Source organism: Lycorma delicatula, chromosome 5 (genome assembly GCF_047948215.1).
Source record: "Lycorma delicatula isolate Av1 chromosome 5, ASM4794821v1, whole genome shotgun sequence".
Classification (NCBI taxonomy): domain Eukaryota; kingdom Metazoa; phylum Arthropoda; class Insecta; order Hemiptera; family Fulgoridae; genus Lycorma; species Lycorma delicatula.
The window spans coordinates 19,858,131-19,880,256 of NC_134459.1; the positions used below are offsets into that span (position 1 = coordinate 19,858,131).

General features: G+C 30.3%; 1 protein-coding gene across 1 annotated transcript; it reads right to left on the reverse strand.

The window, feature by feature from the left end:
• Positions 1 to 447: 447 nt before the first annotated feature.
• LOC142325843 (protein phosphatase 1 regulatory subunit 36-like) lies at positions 448 to 14,176 on the reverse strand. The gene is made up of 3 exons (XM_075367865.1): positions 13,891 to 14,176; positions 5,428 to 5,746; positions 448 to 853 (listed from the first exon to the last, which is right to left on the reverse strand). Exons 1-3 carry the CDS (start codon positions 13,917 to 13,919, stop codon positions 539 to 541), a joined length of 663 nt encoding a protein of 220 aa, XP_075223980.1. The 5' UTR covers positions 13,920 to 14,176; the 3' UTR covers positions 448 to 538.
• Between the last annotated feature and the right edge of the window lie 7,950 nt (positions 14,177 to 22,126).

A 22,126-nucleotide genomic window follows, 5' to 3' on the forward strand; every position in this document is an offset into this window, starting at 1 on the left:
CTGTTCATCCATATTCACACCTCTCTTCCCATCAAAGTACTTTCCACTTAGACCTTTTTTTTGTTGATTTTTTGCTAATTTTTATTTTATGGTCAAATGAAGAAAGATGCTACACAATAAAGTACTACAAGTCAGTGGCATAATTTTTTATCTCTCAGTGGAAGATTTTATAAAATCCTTTAAATAATATTTCACTCATATGTCAAAAACAAAAACTTTAGTACTTTGAAATGTTATTACCATCTGCCTTATACTATATGTTATGTAATAATGATTGACAAATCAGCCAAGTTAAACTGTATAATATAATTAATATTATACAGCAATATACAGTAATTAATATTATACATTAATTGTATGCGCATAATTAATTTATTTTTCTATACTTATTCTGATCTGACATATTAAACAATAAATAATGTGAAATATTAAATGAGGAAGATTAGAGGACACCATCTATTAGTTGCAGGTAAACCCAAGAAATAACCAAAAACCTGTTAACAACATTATTTTCTCATTATAATTAAAAATAAATAATTCAAATTAAAATAAAAATTACTTCAATGATAGACATATTATTTCGCATAAGAGCAATCCAAACAACTCTTATAGAAAAAAAAAATAAATTTTCAAGTAATCTAAAATCTCTATCACCCATAGATTTGTTTTGTTTATTTGACAGATGATGAAAACGTTTACATGATCCTGCACCAAGTAGTATTAAAAAATAATCTCTAGCTACAATACAGCGAAGCTGACTGAGATTTTGTGTAACAACCATCTCTCGTTCAATACCAACTGGGTGTTTGAGTTTTTTGACATTTTGACATCTATATTGAACATCATCCCAAATCTATAACAAAAAACGCTTCACTTTAACAATTATTCAGTAACTTGATTTTATGTATATTTATTTAATATTATTAGATGTTCATTGTTTATTACAGGATTGTACTGTATATAAAGAGAATATCTTCAACATATTGTGTCCATATTAAAATTTTATGTATATGAGTGATGCCATACACTAATTTACTCACAAAATTCTGCAAATATATTTCTTACAAAATTGTTTGTAGTGAAAATCCCATAAATGAGATATATTTCTCATTCCTATCCCATAAATGGGATTTCTACTATCAGCAATTATGTCAAAATATATCATTCATACACATAAGGTTTTAATATGGACAAATATGAATTTTAAATATTTATTATAAGAGTCTAATTTGTTTAATATTATTAAATGTTCATAGTTTATTACCTGGTTACATATAATGAGAATGTCATCAACATACCAAAGATAATAAACTATGAATATCTAATAATATTAAACAAATTAAACTCTTAAAATTCATATTTCATATTTGAAACTGATAATAATAGAATTTTAAATTATTTAGATGTCAATATCAAAATAAAGGATAACCAAACTGAAACTTCAGTATATAGAAATTCTACATCTAATAAAAGCAATTCATAAAAAAATCGAATCACTCTAGATCTCACAAAATTAACACTTATATGCATATGATTAATAGAAAAATCCAGTTTTCTTTTTGTCTTCAGTCATTTGACTGGTTTGATGCAACTCTCCAAGATTCCCTATCTAGTGCTAGTCATTTCATTTCGGTATACCCCCTACATCCTACATCCCTAACAATTTGATTTACATATTCCAAAAGTTGCCTGCCTGCACAATTTTTTCCTTCTACCTGACCCTCTAATATTAAAGCGGCTATTCCAGAACGCCTTAATATGTGGCCTATAAGTCTGTCTATTCTTTTAACTATATTTTTCCAAATGCTTCTTTCTTCATCTACTTGCCGCAACACCTCTTCATTTGTCACTTTATCCACCAATCTGATTTTTAACATTCTCCTATAGCACTGCATTTCAAAAGCTTCTAATCTTTTCTTCTCAGGTACTCCGATCGTCCAAGTTTCACGTCCATATAAAGCAACACTCCAAATATATACTTTCAAAAATGTTTTTCTGAATTTAAATTAATTTTTGATGTAAACAAATTATATTTCTGACTGAAAGCTCGTTTCGCCTGTGCTATTCGGCATTCTGTATTATTCCTGCTTCGTCCTTCTTTAGTAATTCTATTTCCCAAATAACAAAATTCTTTTACCTCCATAATCTTTTCTCTTCCTATTTTCACATTCAGTGGTCCATCTTCATTATTTCTACTACATTTCATTACTTTTGTTTTGTTCTTGTTTATTTTCATGCGGTATTTCTTGCGTAGGACTTCGTCCATGCCGTTCATTGTTTCTTCTAAATCCTTTTTACTCTTAGCTAGAATTACTATGTCATCAGCAAAGCGTAGCATCTTTATCTTTTCACCTTGTACTGTTACTACTAATCTAAATTGTTCTCTTTAACATCATTAACTGCTAGTTCTATGTAAAGATTAAAAAATAATGGTGATAGGGAACATCCTTGTCAGACTCCTTTTCTTATTACGGCTTCTTTCTTATATTCTTCAATTATTACTGTTGCTGTTTGGTTCCTGTAAATGCTAGCAATGTCCTTCTATCTCTATATTTGAACACTAATTTATTTAAAATGCTGAACATTTTATTCCAGTCTACGTTATCGAATGCCTTTTCTAGGTCTATAAATACCAAGTACGTAGGTTTATTTTCCTTTAATCTTCCTTCTACTATTAATCTGAGGCCTAAAATTGCTTTCATTGTTCCTGTACTTTTTCTGAAACCAAATTGGTCTTCTCCCAACATTTCTTCCACTCTCCTCTTAATTCTTCTGTACAGAATACTAGTTACGATTTTTAATGCATAATGCATGGCTAGTTAAGCTTATTGTTCTGTATTCTTCACATTTATCTGCTCCTGCTTTCTTTGGTATCATGACTATAACACTCTTTTTGAAGTCTGACAGAACTTCCACTTTTTCATAAATATTACACACCAGTTTGTATAATCTATCAATTGCTTCCTCACCTGCACTGCGCAATAATTTTGCAGATATTCCGTCTATTGCGTCTATTCTGCCATTCAAATCTTGAAGAGAGATAGAGATAGAGAGTGAGAGAGATAGAGAGAGAGAGAGAGAGAGAGAGAGAGAGAGAGAGAGAGAGAGAGAGAATCATACCTAATTTACTTTGGTGTACCCAAATGTTTCATTTTCTTTAGAAGTTCTGAAATAATAGGCTGTACTGCGACTTTTTGGACCACTCAGTATATATAAAATGTAACTGATGTTTATATGAACTATATATATTTTGGATGACATGGACTAGTTACTTGTGAATGGAGCAGGATATCAACTCCATAAAAATGCATTCATAAATAAATCCATTATTTAGGAAAGTTTTAAGTGGTAATTTTTTCAATTTGGTATATATATCCTATTTACATCTGACAGATTATCCTATTTATTGTTCTCTTCATAGTAATACGTATTGTTATTTTCTGATACATGAATAAGCACCATACCTTTCTTTTCACAAGCATTTTCATAAAAATTAGGGAAGAACAATGCACTCTATGTAACAAAAATGTTAGTGAAGAGAGTTTATTTTATACAATTTTTAAATTTGAATTGGAGTTACAGGCAGAACCATAAACTATATATTCTTACTACAGTTTAGAAAACTTATTAAATTAAATATAAAGGAAGAACTGTCTAATGTTTACTATTTCATAGTAAGTAGATTAAAATTAAGCATTTATATTATACAAATAGATATTTGAAGGTTTATATTTAACAAATTATTCTACTGTTAAAAATGTAAAATTTGGATATTTAATTTAAAAAAAATTTTTTTTGATTTTAAAAATCTTGGAATAAAGGTATATTAGTTTCTTATTTATCATTGTCATACTTATTCAAAGTTATTATCTGGAATTATAACTCTTTTATGTTTTGTAATGTGTATGTGTGTGTGTGTGTGTGTTTATATATGAAATGTAAAGCATCAAAATTCAGTAATCAGATAAGTTAATCTTACCATATTAATTTCCAATAAGTAATTTTCGTAGTATCCCGCATCCTCAGTTGGTATTAAATTCTATATCTATTACATTAAAACACATTCTTTTAAGGGTTGTCGTTTAATTTGAATTTTATATTATGAAATTTTGAACAATATTATGAGCGTACATATAAATTTTGCTGTCCAGTACTGGAATGATTTAATGTTTCATACACATATACATTTATATATCCTAATAACTTATAAATTTTTTACCCTAATTATAATTTATAATATTTATAAATATAAATTATAATTTATGTTTCTTAAGACATAAGAAAACAACTTTTACTGTTAACCTGGCTAATATTTGTTATTTTTTTCACATAACACTCCATTCAAATTTGGATGGCTTTTTTTTGCTTTAGAATACAATTTTAGAATAAAGATACAATTATGGTATTTTTTAAAGTCCAGTTGATTTTTGAACATGATGCTTCATTATACTTTTAGGCAATGCATATAATTCTTTGTTGCAGTGCAAAAAGAGATAAAATGATTTAAGTTTTATCTCTTTGTTTCAGTTTTTGTTATGGTTGCGACACGAGGAAAGCATCCTAGAAAAAGTCCAAGTTGCTTTCTCTGAGAATAATGATGTCATATAATAATGAACATATGCCACAGTGAAAACTTTGGAGGCATCATTACACATACAAGGCTTAATACCACATAAACTTAGTAATATAGTGATTGCTACTGTGGATTTGGTTTAATAAAGAGAATGGGAAACCATTTGATTCCTAACTTTCCTTATTAAGCTTGGGATGAAATTCTTTTTATTCTTGGGAGTAGTTATATTATTTCTATGAGTGAGTTGTGACTTATGTCAGGTCATCTCCAACTGTTACGGTTTGGGATCAAACAATTAAAAACATTATTGAAATGAAAGGTTTGATTTTTATACAAAAATATTTTATTGCATTGATTATAAATAACATTATGATATTTGTACACTTATTAACTCACTAATAACAAGGCTATACCAAATTATATGTAATAATTATTGGATAATTATATGCAACAGTATCCATTAAGATATCTTTTATATCTTGTAATATAACAACATCCATTTGATACTGTTTAGATTTATGCATAAAATGTAGATGAAATTGTACTTGTTCAGAATTATCCAGAGTAAACATAGAATCTAACCAGTGACCATTACTAGAATAAACATAGAAATTTTACAGTTATGAAGTTTCTGAAAAAAAAATATATTGTAAAGAAAAAAGAGTGTTTAATTTTTCAATTAAAATTAAATACTCTTAATTGTAAAATTAATTTTTCAATTTTAATAAGATGCATCTAACATAGTAAAATTCATAAAAATTAAACAAATCAAGTACGTTTTAAAAAAAATATTTAACTTCATATGTAATATTAATATTTTTACCATTATAAAATAGTTTTAACTTATATTATACCTCCAAAAAATATTGAAAATATAAAATAAGTCCACGAAGAAAGTTATCAACCTCAGCTGTATGAAAAAACCTGATGAATTTAAATGGCACTGGAGTTAAGAGTAAATAAAACACTACGTCTTTTATATCTTGTAATATAACAACATCCTTTTCATACAGTTTAGATTTACGCATAAAATGACGACGAAATTGTATTTGTTCATAATAATCAAGTACTTCTAAAAATTTCAATTTTAAATGCTGAGAAGTTTTATCACAAGAACCTCTGCTAATCGATGAAGGTGAACTGGTTGCCTTTCTTATTATCTTATCGCCATTTCTATAAACATAATTTAAAAAAAATATATATTCAATATAAATGTTTAATAAAATTAATTTAAAAACATTTCAACTTTGTAAAAAATAAATTAATAAAAATTTAATGATGAAATCAATTTTAAAACATTCAAGAAAAATGTTAAATTTTTACATTCATTGAAATAAATGAATCAGAACTTGAGATTCCGGTTTCAAAGAAAGTATTTGTAGACAATGCACTTCTTTATTAACAAGGAATAAAAACTAATAATATAATATAAACTACATTTACTTTTTTCACAGGTAAGTATTTTAAAATTGTGTATTCCGTTACAAATCTATGAAATTAAATATAATAAAAAGGACTAAAGCCATGTATACAGACTTGTGAACCTTCAACTAACCAATAAAATTTGAATTGCCTACTAACACCTATAGCTGAAAATTAAATTTTATTTTACATGCATTTTTTTATCCATTGACTTTTGTATAAAAATTTATTAATGATAATGTTTAAAAAAGATGCAACTCTTTGAATGGAGGTGTATAGTTTGAATACTAATAAATTTTACGTTACTCTATTTAACAACTATAGACACACTGAACTCAAAGTAGCTGCACTTAACAGTCAAAATAACCTTGGCATTATCTAGTGTTATTTTAGTGTGCATACTTTTGTTCCAGCTACATCATCTGTTAAGGGTAAGCATATCATTTTAAAACATTATTTTTTATGTAAATCTTTATCTTTATGTGATAGACAATTTTTGGCTGCAATTCCCCAATTTTCAGTTCCTAGTAAGCCAATAATTTTATTTATTTATTATTATATTCCTAATTTTTATGTCGCAATGTTCAACTAAAGAGCAGTAAGCAGTTTCACACCCATGGCCCAATGAGATGAGGAAGATATGTATGACATGTAAATGAAGTGTAGTCTTGTACAGATTAGGGTGACCATTCCTGAGATGTGTGGTTAATTGAACCCAACCACCAAAGTATACTCGCCTCTCTGGCCTGAGTGGTAGCGTCTCGACCTTCCATCTGGAGGTACCAGGTTCAAATCTCGGTCAGGCATGGCATTTTCACAAATCATTCATCTCATCCTCTGAAGCAATACCTAACAGTGGTCCTGAAGGTTACAAAAAAAAACCACTGAAGTACACTGGTATTCACTGTCTAATTCAATTCAAATCTGTATAAAAGCAAACAACTTACGAGGGTTATTTTTTTCAAGGTCTGATCGGTCACGAAATTAAAACCACAGTGAAAATAAAAATTTTTTTATTTGTAACAAGTACTTACATAGTTACGCTATTTCTCTACACAGTCGCCACTCCGATTTAGATATTTGTCATAGCGCGCTACCAACTTTTCAATACCCTTGTCATAGAACGGAGTCGCCTGTGTTTTCAGCCATGTTTCTATGCTGGTCTGCAGTTTGATGTCTATGCCAAAATGTCTTCCTAACCAGCATTTCATGTCAGCAAAGAGGTGAAAATCGGATGGAGCCAAGTCCGAGCTGTATGGTGGGTGATCAAACACTTGCCAACAAAAACACTGCAGGAGGTTCTTTGTTACAGCTGCAGTGTGCAGCCGAGCATTGTCATGGAGAAAGACAATGCCTGATGGCAACATTCCTCTCCGCTTATTCTGAATTGCCCTTTGTAGACGTTGAAGAGTCACGCAGTATGAGGCTGCAGTGATGGTCATGCCACGTTCCATGAATTCCACCAAGAGAACTACTTATTTGTCAATGAATTTCAGCTGCATTATATCCCTCAGCCTGAAGAAATTGAATTACCGCATGCACTTCACACTTGGCGGGAGATGCTATTGTTGTAAACATGTTTACGTGCTAGCTGCGTGTTCAGAACTAAACGAAGTGACGCGGCGTGATTGAACGCCATACTAGAGACGCTGCGCAACACATATGCTCAAAGGTTCATCCGGGTTCATCTTTACCTGAAAACAAGCAAAGAATTTCAATGTCTCTTTTGCCATAAAAAAGACAAAGCTCTTCATTTTATATTTATATGTTCTTCTAGCAAATGAAACTTAGCATTGAGTTTTGTCTATATGTGAAGCAATGCTGGATAAACCTTAATTTTTTTGCTGAATTTTGTACAAGTTCACCATCTTTTCCTTTTTCTGTTTAGCTTCCAAAACCACTGCAACGTATTACTTCAGAGAATGAAGGAAAATGATATGTGTGAACGCAAATGAAATATAGTCTTATAAAGTCTCAGTTTGACCATTCCTGCTTAAATGTTACAGATTTTTGAAAAAGAATCAGTTTTGAATTTTTTAAACACACCATAACATATCTAGCAAGTTCAGTTGACCCTAGGAAAACTGTTTAGATAACTCAGTTGCCAAATATATAACAGGTGATTAATATTTTTTTCAAGCAGAACTGGTCCTTGAAATGAATCTTATTTATAAAAATTTTGTTACATCATTTTAATCATGTATTATATTCAACTAAAAAATATGTTCTGATATCACAGTTTTTATGTACATACGAGGTGTGGCTATTAAATAACGTGACTAATGATGTAAAATATTCTATTTTAAATCTATACATATTTATTATTATCCGCTTCAATTATACACTTTTTTTAATAAAAGATAAGTTTCAGTAGCAGTTTTTCCAAGTTTCATATGAAATTTCACGACAATTCTTTGATGTAATAAAACACTTATCATTTTTTTGGCAAAACAAAAAACCAGATGTTATCCAAATGAAGGCCTCGGCCAGACTAATATGATTATAGGAACTAGAGTGGCAACAATTGAAAGAGAAGGCTTCATGCTACACAGCTGTTGGTCGTACGAATCTGTGCATACGCAGTTCTGTAGCAGCATTAGTCTCATTGTTTAATAGCCACACCTCGCATATATTTTTATTTCAGTACTTCTTCAAAATAAAACTGTCCATAAGAAATGGAACTTCACTTTGAATCTTCTCTTAATACGCCCAAATACATTCTTTAGGTTTTGTTTCTTTTGTGTTAAGTGGACTGTGAATAAAACAAAAATGATTTGAATTAACAATTCTAATTTAATACATGCATATGAATTGAATTAGTATAGCATTGTTGAAAAATATATAATCTAATGTATGTACATGTTTGACTGAACAGCTAGACTAGACTAGGCTGCTAGACTGAACCCACCGGGTTGGTCTAGTGGTGAATGCATCTTCCCAAATCAACTGATTTGGAAGTCGAGAGTTCCAGCATTCAAGTCCTAGTAAAGTCAGTTATTTTTACGCGGATTTGAATACTAAATCATGGATACCAGTGTTCTTTGGTGGTTGGGTTTCAATTAACCACACATCTCAGGAATGATCGAACTGAGACTGTACAAGACTACACTTCATTTGGACTCATACATATCATCCTCTGAAGTATTATCTGAACAGTAATTACCGGAGGCTAAACAGGAAAAAGAAAAAAAAGGCTGCTGGGCTGACTGACTGGTGGACTAGACAGAGCCAGCTTATACAGTATAAATGGAGCCAAAGGAACCCCTAGGAGGTGTGCGAGTCATACGGAGCCGAGTGAATCACCAGGAGCTGTGTATTAACATGCTGCAAGCCATAGTTTAATATTTTTTATGATAATATAATAAGATTGAATCCAACAAGTTTGGTGACTCTGCTGTATCATATGGCTATGCGTTACGCACTAACAATTAATGAATAAAAACACATCTTTAATAAAATACAAAACAGATTATGTTAAAAAGAAGAAAATCTAATATTCAATATTTCACAGTGCCAGACAGCTGTGCTGTCTAAACAGTTTGATTACAAAAAATCAAGGTATTATATGCTACAAATATCTGATGGATCTATCATACAAATTTGAGAGTAGCACATTAACTCCAAATAGAGAAGTGCTTCAAAAATGAGTTCTAAAGCTTAACTAAAATTTTTAAAACATATTTATGTAAACTACTGCATAGACAAAGCACAGTTTCCCCCTCAAAAGACTTCTCCTGTTACTAAAAAATTCCTTACTGTACACTCCAGAACTAAAATTCGCTAATGTGTTTCAAAGTTACAGCTGCTACATATATGTTGCAAAAAACAAATTAAGTAGACATGCTTTTTATCCTTATATTTTGGAAAAGAATAAAAATAACAAATATTTAATTTTTTGAATTTAATAACCACTTTAAAAACTGAAAAATCACAGAGAAGATTTTAAAAATAAATTACTAAAAAAAAATAATAGTTATACCTAATTAGAATAATAGCAAACAATATTTTAAAAAAGACTGAATTCACAATTTCCCTTCAGTTAAATAACACAGAAAAATAATTTTTTAATTAAAATTTACATTTAAAACCTATAAATACATAAGATGATGTTAATATAGAGCCATAATAATTTTAATCAGTTTCAAATAATGTAAAAAATACATTTAAATAGTAAATAAGCAATATGATACAAATCATCATATGGCTATGATACAAATTAAGGCTAATTAATCTCAATCTCTAAAAAAATTTACTATAAAAAATAATTAAAAATTAATTAATTAAAATGATGATTTCTAATTAATTTTAAATACTTCAAATTTTCTTCAAAATATTTGAAGAAAAAATAAAATTTTGATTCTTATTCTAAACAGCTTGCCTATAATTACCTTAAATCTAGCAGAAAAAAATTCAGGTAGAATCCATGTTGAGGGATAAATGTTGGTTAAAGAGTAAATCTCTTCTCTTTTACAATTTCACAGGCCACTAAAATGATCCACTGTTTGTATAGTTGTTAGCAACATTACCTGTCTGGTGTTGTGTGATGTATTGGTAAATGCATTTGTTTATCTGTATTACCTGGGTATTCAGCTTTTATAAATTCTTCAATAAACACTTGATCAAGATAAGTGTTTAGTTAACAACTAAATTGTTGTTCACAACAATTCAGTTAACACTGAATGTAACAATTGCTTAACTATAGTTTATAGTCTGCTGCAAGTTCAATATCAAATATAAAAGGAAAAAAATAATTTTACAAAATTCCCTATTGTTAAAAGAATTTCTGTATAATCTTTGAATTAAAATTACGAGAAATAAAGATAAAAGCTCAGAGCCAGTACTCATATTTAATGAATAGATTCTCTCATATTATCAGAATTAAGTAATTTTAAGTACAGTATTTAGGGAGCTCTGTTACATCGGATGGCAGAAGTACAATCGACAATAAAATTAGAATAGCACAAGCAAAAGAAGTATTTTTCTAAAATAAAAGTCTGCTAACACCTCAAAAGTGTTTCTCTTAAAATGAGGAAACAGTTTATTAGAAGTTTCACTTGGAGCATTGCCTCTTATGCCTCAGAGACTTGGACTGTAAGGACAACAGAAAGGAAGAAACTTGAGACCTTCGAGATGTGGTGCTGGAGAAGAATGTTGAAAGTACTTTGGACAGAGAATGCAGTGAATGAGGAAGTACTATTCAGAGTAGTGGAAAAGAGGATATATCAATAATGAAGATGAGGAATAGTATGGTTGGTTACCACTCTGCTGGAGGGAAAAATAGAAGGATGCAAAGGAAGACCAAGAGAAGAGCTTACGAATGAAGTAAAGGCAGGAAGATTCTATACAGGGAAGTCAAGAGTCTGGCACTTGAGAGGAAGGAACTGCAGAACTACCAACTTCCGGGTTGAGCAGAGAAAAGATAAGTATAGTTTTCTTTTGACAGGTAACTACTACTTGCTGTTGGCATAAATAAGTAATAACTGGTCCTGAGCAAGACAGTAGTCCACCCCATTCTATTCTGATGGGTTTAGATCATCTTTTTTAACCACATACTACTTTTCGTTGAACCGTGGTGAAAATGGAATCATCCTTAGTGGGATGACTAAAAAGGGGAACCTGTAGACCAAATCAGAAACTCTGGTATTATGTATGTTCTAATGTACTTAAATTTCTAATTCTGTATTTTTGTATTCTTATTAATCATAATGGTTACATGGTTAAACTACCTATCAAGTAAAGCTGGGCTTCCTAATCACCCTAAAAAAAAAAACACATCATAATGCTTTAAGGTTATACATAGTTAGATAGTACATACATAGTTAAGGTTATATATGTAAAAACAAATAACTTTTTATTAATATCTTTAAAATCATTATTTTTTAATTGGTTATTTGACTGATTTAAAGCTCTTTTCAATTTATTTATATTCTACACTAAAGAGCTTTACTTACATAATTGGTACATCCTTCATTACCTGTTACATAGATGCAGAAGAATGAGTAAATTTATTTTTTTTAAACTCTTCAACTGCTTAACAACTTGCATTTGCAGGCAAACAAAATTGTTTAAGTACACATTTTTATGTACACTATATAAAATAATACTTACCTTAAAAATAATTGATAACCTAATTTTGATAATTTCTGTTTAATATTTTTAAAAACCAAATTAACAATTTCAATTCAAATGAATAGAAAATGAGTTTACCTTCAATACATTTAACAAGGTTAAACATCTTCAATAAACAAGCTAGCTCATTTAAAAACTTGACATATAAAACAAGTCTAAAGGCTATGCATCAATTGTAAACTAATAATAGTTTGTCATTGAAATCACAATCTTGACTGATTTTGGTTTGGTCACACTGCTTTCTGCACATGCATGCTTAGAGTTGTGCTACTGCTGTGGTCATGTTATTGAAGTTTGATCTTAAATGTCATTTTTGTTGTTTCTGTTTCAATGTAATCATATCTGCTCCGCTAGCAGTATATATACTAAAGAAGAACAAAGAGCAATGTTCCAATTTCTCTGGTTGGAAGGTGTGCCTAGTGCTGAAATTATCAGAGGCTTATAACACAATACAGGGACAATCCTCTTCCACTAGAAGTGTATACAAATGGACAGACAAATTTAAAGTGGTCAGACAAGCGTAATTCATGCAGTAGAAGCAGGATGGTTATAATAACGGATAATTCTTCATATTATATTAATACTAGCGGACCGACAGACGTGCTGTTCAAACATTGTAAATACAAAAATTAAAAATTTTTCAAATAAACTATAAACCGTTTTGATGAAAAAACATGTAAAAAAAAGTACCTGACGCCACCATGCGTACAGTTATCACAACTCGACCTATCAATTGCGTGGGTGTGTCTGTATACTATAAACTTAAATGTGTTAAGTACAAACTTAAAACTGTCCTAAATAATAGCAAGAAAGAAAAAACTCAAATCATTTTTATGACAGGTATATTCTTTTTAATGAACAGAAAATAAATCTTTAAATATATTTTTAATCTTAATCTTAATATTAACAGGAATAAAATTTGTTTTCATTTTATCTTAATGCGATTTGATGGAAAATATTTTTAGTTAATCCCCGCGGGGTATAAACGAACAAACTTGATGGTCTGCCAACCCTTTAACGCGCAACATATAACTGGCCATGCGAAAAGCACGGATTTTCTAGATCCATCCGACAAATTGACATTGTTTGGCCTTGTGACTTATTTATAGTCATTGCGAATGCCAAGCGAATTGGAAATTGCAAACGTTTGAATGGAATGGGCGAGTCTGAAGGGATCATTGGAATCCATGGTAGAAGAAGAACTTCACTTTGAAACTTACCGTTTAAAATGGTAGCTTCAAGAACAATGCCCAACATTTTTTTTATGACCAATCGCGTGCCATTATATAGCTTTGGTGCATTCAAATTTCGAAGCAAAATGATTGGTGAACCAAAGTTCAATTGCAAGTTATATGGCTTTCCAAGCAAATCCAGTGAATTCAAGAATTCAACAGGATAGTTGACAACTTCCTCAGGATCAACAACAGTGTCGATCGATTTGAATGATATTTCATTGCCAGGCAATGACTTGTATTCTGAAATTAATTTCGACATCTATTATCTATATGCGGCCAAAATAGCTCGCTCACGTAGCCACGCATGATTAATGTAATTAGCTTGTAATATACTTTCATTCAAAGCATCTTTATACTATACTTTCAATTAAAATTAATTTTGGAAATTAAAAACAATTTTAGACATTTTTTTATAAAATTATCAGCTACAAAAATTATAACTTCAATTTTTAAATATACTTTAAACTATAATTATTATATGTAACTTATGTTTTAATTCTATAAATGTTATAATTTATTTTACAAACTTACATTTTTATTTTCAAAGAGTTGTTCAACATTTCATAAGTTGCATAGAATCAAATGAGAACTGACAATTTAAATTTGTAGGTTAAGTTGATTGTTATTGAATGCACGTGTATATATAATTAAAATTCATGAAAAATCATGTAAAATACTCACTTCAATATTGCAACTTACAAATTTGCACAATTATATTTTTTAATTACTCTTTAAAACGTTATTTCAATAAATAATAATATAATATTCTCAATAAGCGCGCAATTCTAGTACGTAAGAATTTTAATTAACAACACAAAGATACGACGCAATTAACTGATATGCGAAAAAGCAACAAAATAAAAAAATTTCCTAGAATCCGATCGCAGCACCAACTACCGGATCTCACTGATGTACCAAAAATTAAAAAAATTTCTAAAACGCGATCGCAGCGCTGCCTACCGGATTCAACTGTGATCCTTAACCATCCCAAGATCAACAACAGTACATAAATAAATTAATTAAAAAATCATTTTCTATCGGATTAAATTGCGAATCTAAACCATTCTCGAATCAACTTAATCACACACAAAATTTCATCAAAATCAGTCCAGCCGTTCAGGAGGAGTTCAGTCACATACACATGGGCAGAAGAAATATAATATAATGATAAGTATAATCATTAAATTATCCTTATTATTTTGCAAATCATCTCTGAGATTATTATAATTTGAATTCAAGAGATATTCAGATGAGGATAGAGCATACATATCAATTAAACATACATTTTTTTTATTACTAGAAATCAAAAAATGATGAAACAATGATTTTACATATTTCTACAATCATCTAAAATAAATTAAATTTCCTAACCCTAATTCATAACACCAATCGTGCACACACACACACGCACACACACACACACACACACACACACACACACACACACACACACACACACACACACCCACACCCACACACACCCACACCCACACACACACACACAGAGAGAGAGAGAGAGAGAGAGAGAGAGAGAGAGAGAGAGAGAGAGAGAGAGAGAGAGAGAGAGAGAGAGAGACCCTTGCACATGCTGTGCAATATTTATAATGTTAAATAAATCATCAGAAGACCTCTATACACTTTAATACATCTTTCACCCTACAATTTTACAAGTAATTTTAATAACCAATTAAAAAATGCAGTTTAAAATTTACTAAAAATTTATCCAAACCCCTAGATAATGCTATTCCACAATAATTCATTTAATTCTTAAAGTGAAAAGATTTATTTTTTATAAAATAATTTTTCATTTCTGTTAACAACTGAGTTTTTTCTTTCCTTTTTTTTGTAAACTTTTAGCTTAAAGGAAAGAAAATTAATTAGGAGACATGTTTTTTGCTATACCAAATTTGTTTTATGTTCCTTACAAAAACATGTATACTCAAGTATACAACATCTTAAATAACTAGGAACATAGATGATAAATAGTTAATAGTAACTAACACAAACAATATGTATTATTCAAATTAACAATACATTCTGAACTGGTAATCCAATAAGCTACTGGTTCACTCATTACAGGAACATAGGACACAGAACTCTATTTTAATACTGTCTTTATAATTTCTTTTCACTATCATTATGTTGTTAGATTTCAATTACAAATACATACATGATGCAATGCTATATTAACATTTATTGTTAAAAAAAATATTCTGAATTACAATTTTTCATTAGCCTATATTTCATTGGTTTGAATGAATACTGTAACTCATTTGCAACATATGTAATATGTTTACATTAAAAAAAAAAATATATATATATATATATATATATATATATAAATATTTTTGCAATTTAAAAAAAATAATATATATTTTTTTTTTTCACTGTCCATAAGTTTACAACATAAATATGTATGGGAGTGATTCATAGTGCAAGCTTTACCGAGTAGGGAGAAGTAGACAGTTCAAGAACTAGTCAGATCTGTTTTTTAATACCAACTTTTGGATAATAATTTCTTCCGGTTATCATTGTGTTGTTAAGTTCTAATTAACAATATATCAAGACCTGGTTATCCACTAAATTACAGGTTCACTCACTACAACAATTAGGGACACAGCTACCTGTGGCCTCTAAATAAATTAGAACTGCATTAAATACCAGGAAATTTATAAAATAACACATGAGTTGGTAACAATAGAAATATATTCATTTCATATTCTCATGGCATAACACAATTTTACCCTACTCAAATGCTAGAAAAAATTAAATCCTACACTAATTGTTTTTTTCCTACACTTACTACTGTTTTTTTCTTGCCTAACTTCTCTATAAATACTTGAAGAAAAAATCCTTTTAATTAATTATTTTTGTATTTTTAAAAAAACATATCTGGTGTTTAGAAGACTGAATTACTGAATTAATTTGTGTTAAACACCCCAGCACAGTGTAGGGTGGTTTTAGTTCTACCCATCTCTGAAGAAGTAATTACATTTTAATAAATCTTGATTTGCAACTTGTGATGTAATATGCAAAATACAGACAAAAACAATTCAATTAACATATTAAAAATCAAAGGTAAAAAATATCCTTAATAACTTACTTATCAACAGCAACTAATGTATTAGTGTAGTTATCCCATATCCAAGAAATTGGCTCTCTACTTTCAAACATACTAAACATTACATAAAAAAAAAAAAAAATTAATGAAAACTATACTTTCACAATTTTAATTAATATAATTATTTTTACAAAACAAATGTTTAAGATTGTGCATGATTAAATAATAGAATTAAATAAATAAAACTGATTTAATGTAAAAATAAATAACTCAAAAAAAAGGCACTTCTCCATAAACATTTACAGCTGGACAACACAGTTAGTAAAATCCTACAAAAAATTCTGTTTTTTATTATTATTATTTTCACTCAAGTTATGACAACTGAATAAAAGGAAATGAAACACTTATACAAAAAAAAACTTCTTGTTTTAATAAACATAAGAATCAATGTAGTAACTGTACAAAACAGCCAAAATCAAAAATATTTCAACATAAATATCACAAATAGCTTACCCACAGTACAATTCTATATGAAAAATGTTAGTGCTTAAAGGCTAACCTTTAAATGACATACTTCTAAGTTAACTCATTAATTTAACTATTATATCTTTTTTCTTTGTCCTAACAATCAAAATAATTAAAAATTGTATTAATAAATATTATATTAAAAGTGATAAAATTACTTCAGTAATGTTACAGAAATCAGACGAAGTAAATAACTAAAACCAGATCCATTATATTAGTCAAATAATTTGTTTAAAAAATCAAACAAAATACAAAAAAGTAGATAAAAATACTAAAACAAATTAAATATTGTTTTGAAATTAAGTTTTTTTCTCTTGTCTGCAAAAGGTAATTAATTTTATTTTGGGTTGAATTTAAAGTAGTTTATAAATTGATTACAATATTTTTTTTTTTTTTTTTTTTTAACCTCCGAGTCCACAGTTAAGCATTACTTCAGAGGATGAGATGAATGATTTGTAGCATGTGTGAAAATGCCATGCCTGACCGGGATTTGAACCCGGGACCTCTGGGTGAAAGGCCGAGACGCTACCACTCGCGCCACAGAGGCTGGCTGATTACAATATTACTTTGTTAAATCTCTACTTATTTGCTATGGTGCAGTAAAGGGTTATCCCAGAGTAAATAAAATGTATCAAAATTTCAAAGATAAAGTACTGAATTAAGAAAAATAATAGCAGGGAATAAAATAAAAAATGAAGGTTTTAAGCCAATTTGCTGAAGAAATAATTAAGTTTTAATGAATTTTTTTAATTTATGTATTATTTTACAACAGGCTACACTAAATTATCACTTACATCTAGAAATACAATAATGTGTTAATAAATAAATCATTGTTTAAAATTTTATCTAAATACTTTGTCTAAAGCTGTGAATAACATAACTTATGTATATCAAGTTAATAAAAACAACTACCTCAATTAGAAAAAGAAATACTAGAAAAAAGAAATAAAATATTCATGGATATAGATTTACTGCAATAAATTACGCTACAAAATGGGTCTACTTTCTATTTTAGAAAAAGACGTGACAAAAATTGTAAAAACTTATTTACAATAAGCAATAAAAATCAATAAGCTATGTTTTGATAAAGTTTTCTATTGTTGTCAAAGTTTTTTTCTTGGTGTATTTAATCTGTTTAAAACAATCAATTAGCCATTGAAACACTCAATAGTGTCATACTTAAGAGTCTAACAATCCAAAAAAAAAAGGCTCATAACATTCTCTCTCTTTTTCTGTTTAGCCTCCGGAACCACCATAAGGTATTACTTCAGAGGGTGAATGAGGATGATATGTATGAATGTAAATGAAGTATAGCCTTGTACAGTTCAGGTCGACCATTTCTGAGATTAATTGAAACCCATCCACCAAAGAACACTGGTATCCACAATCCAGTATTCAAATCCATATAAAAGTAATTGTTTTTACTAGGATTTGTACCTTAGAACTCTTGACTTTGAAATCAGCTGATTTTCATCTACTTCTTTCCATGAGAACTCTATCTCAGTGGCTACATTTTCATCTGAATCAGAATCTCTGCTTTCTTTCACAGTACTGGAAATGTTCTACATTATTTCATTATTTTCTGGAATTTCCAGTCACTTCACTGAAATGGAATATGTCCTGGGAATCTTCCTGGACAATTCTGCGGTGTTTAATAATCTGTGGTGGCCCTCAGCCATTTATCAACTGCAAAGATGAAAATGCACTGTGAGTCAATTGCAGGTCATGCAAAGTTACTTCAGTGATCGGGATATGCTGCTCTGTGAGGGCAGTCATGAGGTAGGCAAGATGCTGTCCTAGGGTTGTCCCAAGGCAGCGTGTTAGGTCCTTTGTTGTGGATGGTGGAGTTTGATTCTCTTCTGTGGCTGAGTTTGCCCAGTGGTGCTGCATAGTGGCTTATGCTGACGATGGGCTCCTGCTGGTCAAAGGATGCTAACGGAGGGAGGTAGAACTCTGAGCCACTCAGGCTTGCAGGGTACTCGACCTGTGGGGTCAGCAACATAAGATGACGTTCAGCCCGGAGAAGACCATGATGATGCACCTCAAAGGCCGTTTGGCAGTGAATCGGTGAGTTCATGTTTCACATGTGTTATGCAGACCAGCACATAAAGCATGTTTAGGTTCAAAAGTACCTCGGGATGGTTCTAGATGAGAAAATGCAATTTAGGAAGCACCTTCAATACATCATGGAGAAGACCTGCAATGCCTACTTTGCTATTTGATGTGTGGTCAATCCTGATTGGGGTCTTAACTATAAGACCATGAGTATCCTGTATAAGGGCATCTGCAAAGCAATTATGCTATATGCAGTGCCCCAGTCTGGGCGGATAGGCTAAAATCCAATGGCTATCAGGATATATTGTTGAGGGCTCAACGCCTAATATTGTTAATGATAGTGGTAGGCTACTGCACAATTTCACAGGAGGCGATCTTGGTGATTGTGGGTGTGAAATCAATAGATTTGCTTGCATCAGAGAGAAAAGTGTTATGTTACCAAAAAGTAACACTGATGTTATTGTCAAAGTATTGTACTGATGTTATTGTCAAGTATTTTGATGTTATTGTCAAACCAAACAGCCATCTTTTCAACCAAGTTCATGATTAAATTAACATATTTGTTGATCAAACATAGTGGGTTATAGGCTGAAGTTCATCAATAGAATGACCCAACATGGTCAACCCAACTGGTTTGGGTTAAGCTCGAACCAGTTTGGATTTTGAGCAAGCTTCTCAACAGTTGATGTAGTTTACTTTGTTATGAGCATGGTGGACTGGGTGGCAGTTGGGTCGAGACACAGAAGGAACATTCCAGCGCTCATCTTCTTTGACATTAGGAATGCTTTGAACTGCCTGTTATAGTCGTCGGTCTTTTAGTTGCTCACAGATAAGGGGATTGAAGCCTACCTGAGGAGGGTGCTGTAGTCCTATCTTTGTCGAAGGACTATTGTTGCATCTGGTTTCAGTGGTCGGGCTAGGTTTACAGTCGATCAGAGTATGCCGCAGGATTCTGTTCTGGGTCCTGTATTGTGGAATATAATCTATGATGGGGTCCTCAGGCTTGCATTTTCTGGGGGAGTTGTTCCTGTTGCCCTTGCTGACAATTTGGTCCTGGTCATGGTGGTCAGGACTGAGCAGTTGGTGATGGACAGGGGCAATGTAGCTATCGAGCTAGTCAGTGGTTGGTTCTCAATAAAGGGTTGGAACTGGCCCTGGAGAAGATCAAGGTGCTGGTACTTGTGTTGAATGTATAATGTGTCTTGTAATATTATTTTACTTATGTTAAAAGGAAGTTTCTTTATCAGCGACATATGATTGCTTCCAATCTACAAATAGAATTCGGTATGTGATTATTTTATTAAAACGTTTCAAGGAATGTTGTTTAATTTATTTTTTAATGGTTTATTCATCATTTTTTCTACTTATCTATTGATGAATGTAAGTAAGAACCGATTGATTAATAACTAATTTTAATTGTAGCTGTGATTTAAAACCATTAGTTAAATAGTTACCCATGTCTGTTAATTGTATTTTTGGGTTAATTTTTTTTTGAACAAAATCTAAATAAATTTTTTTCATTACCATTATTTTTTATATTAAATGTGATTTTAAATTATTTGTTACATTAGTTACTGAGGTTTGTTTACTATAACTTTCAGCTGCATGGTTATTTTGTTGGTTAGAATTTAATTAATTCACTTAATTCACAGTAAAGAAATTAATAGGTGGTAGGAATATCTAGGCGGACTATATAGAGAGGAAAATTATCAGTTAAGGTTTTAAGAGGATAAAAAAGAAATTGGTTATAATCTTATACAAGGCTCTATTTTGAGGCTAGAATTTAATGATAATGAAGTTGAACATTGAAGAAAGAGGCTAGACTGCATCTATTTAAACTGAATACCTCTTATCTACATTATAAATTCATGTACATTTGTAACTCAAGAAAACAGTGATAGAAGATTGTACATTGTACAATCTGTACTGTACAATGTAGTACATTCTGCAGTTGGAAAATTAATAAATTTCAGTTGGTGATTGCATATTGCATGAGTAGGCTTGCATTGTTTTTAATCTGAGGATTTTGTTCTACATCCAAATTTTTAAAACTGAAAGATGTTTTCTTGAAGTTTTATGTGTATGTAAACACCTTGCATTTTTTGATTTGCCAACTTTGTTTTTATTTTTATTTATGTTGCATGGGTGTGGTGGCATTCCTATGGGTTTCTATTCCAACATCAACCAAATTCTTTAGAACAAACAGCACCCTCATGAGCAGTAAACGTACAGAATAATGTAGCCCTGATTTGCTGATGACATCTTATTGTACCAAGGCAACACAAGACAATGTGAACAATTTACAGTGTTTTCTGCGCACATGTATGTGCAAAATTAAATTATATGACTGAATATCAAGACAAAAAACAGATTTTCTTGAACAACCACTTAAAGCGTACACTTGAAAAAAAAAAGCCTTCAATGAAAACTTCTTCATAATACAGTCCATGTAAACTATCAATTTTAGAAAACATGGCCCTAAAATTGACTGCTCAACTTATCCATTTTATTAGAACATCATGTATGTAAAATACTTAGTACATACAACTGGATATAAGAAACATACTCATTGGCTCACTCTTGTCCAAAATATTTACAAATAAAAATAAAAGCAAACATGATTCATGTTTGCATTTATTGAAAAAATTACTGTACTACCATTTGTAAAAAAAAAACTGTATCTTATAAACTTTTAGTTTTATATTTTATTATATAAAACAAAACAAGAGAAACCATTGGATACAAAATACAATAGTTAAACATCACAGTATCTCGGGAATATATAAACTAAATTGTACTACTTATACAATGTTCGATAATGGATGAATAGAATATAGTATCAAACAAAAGTAAAATAAGTACAAAAGTATAATGAAATCAGTCCATAAGAACATTTCCAACCATATCAATGATGTAAATCACAAATTTTTCAAAGTTAATAAATACCCTGATATATTCTACAGCTGTAATAAAGGACTACACCTTTCTAAGTTATGTATTATGAAATTTACATACAAAAACACAGAGCAGTGATCTGCTAAATTATTTTCAATCAACAATTTAATACATTTTGTCTACATTATAAATTCATGTACATTTGTAACTCAAGAAAACCAGTGATACCAG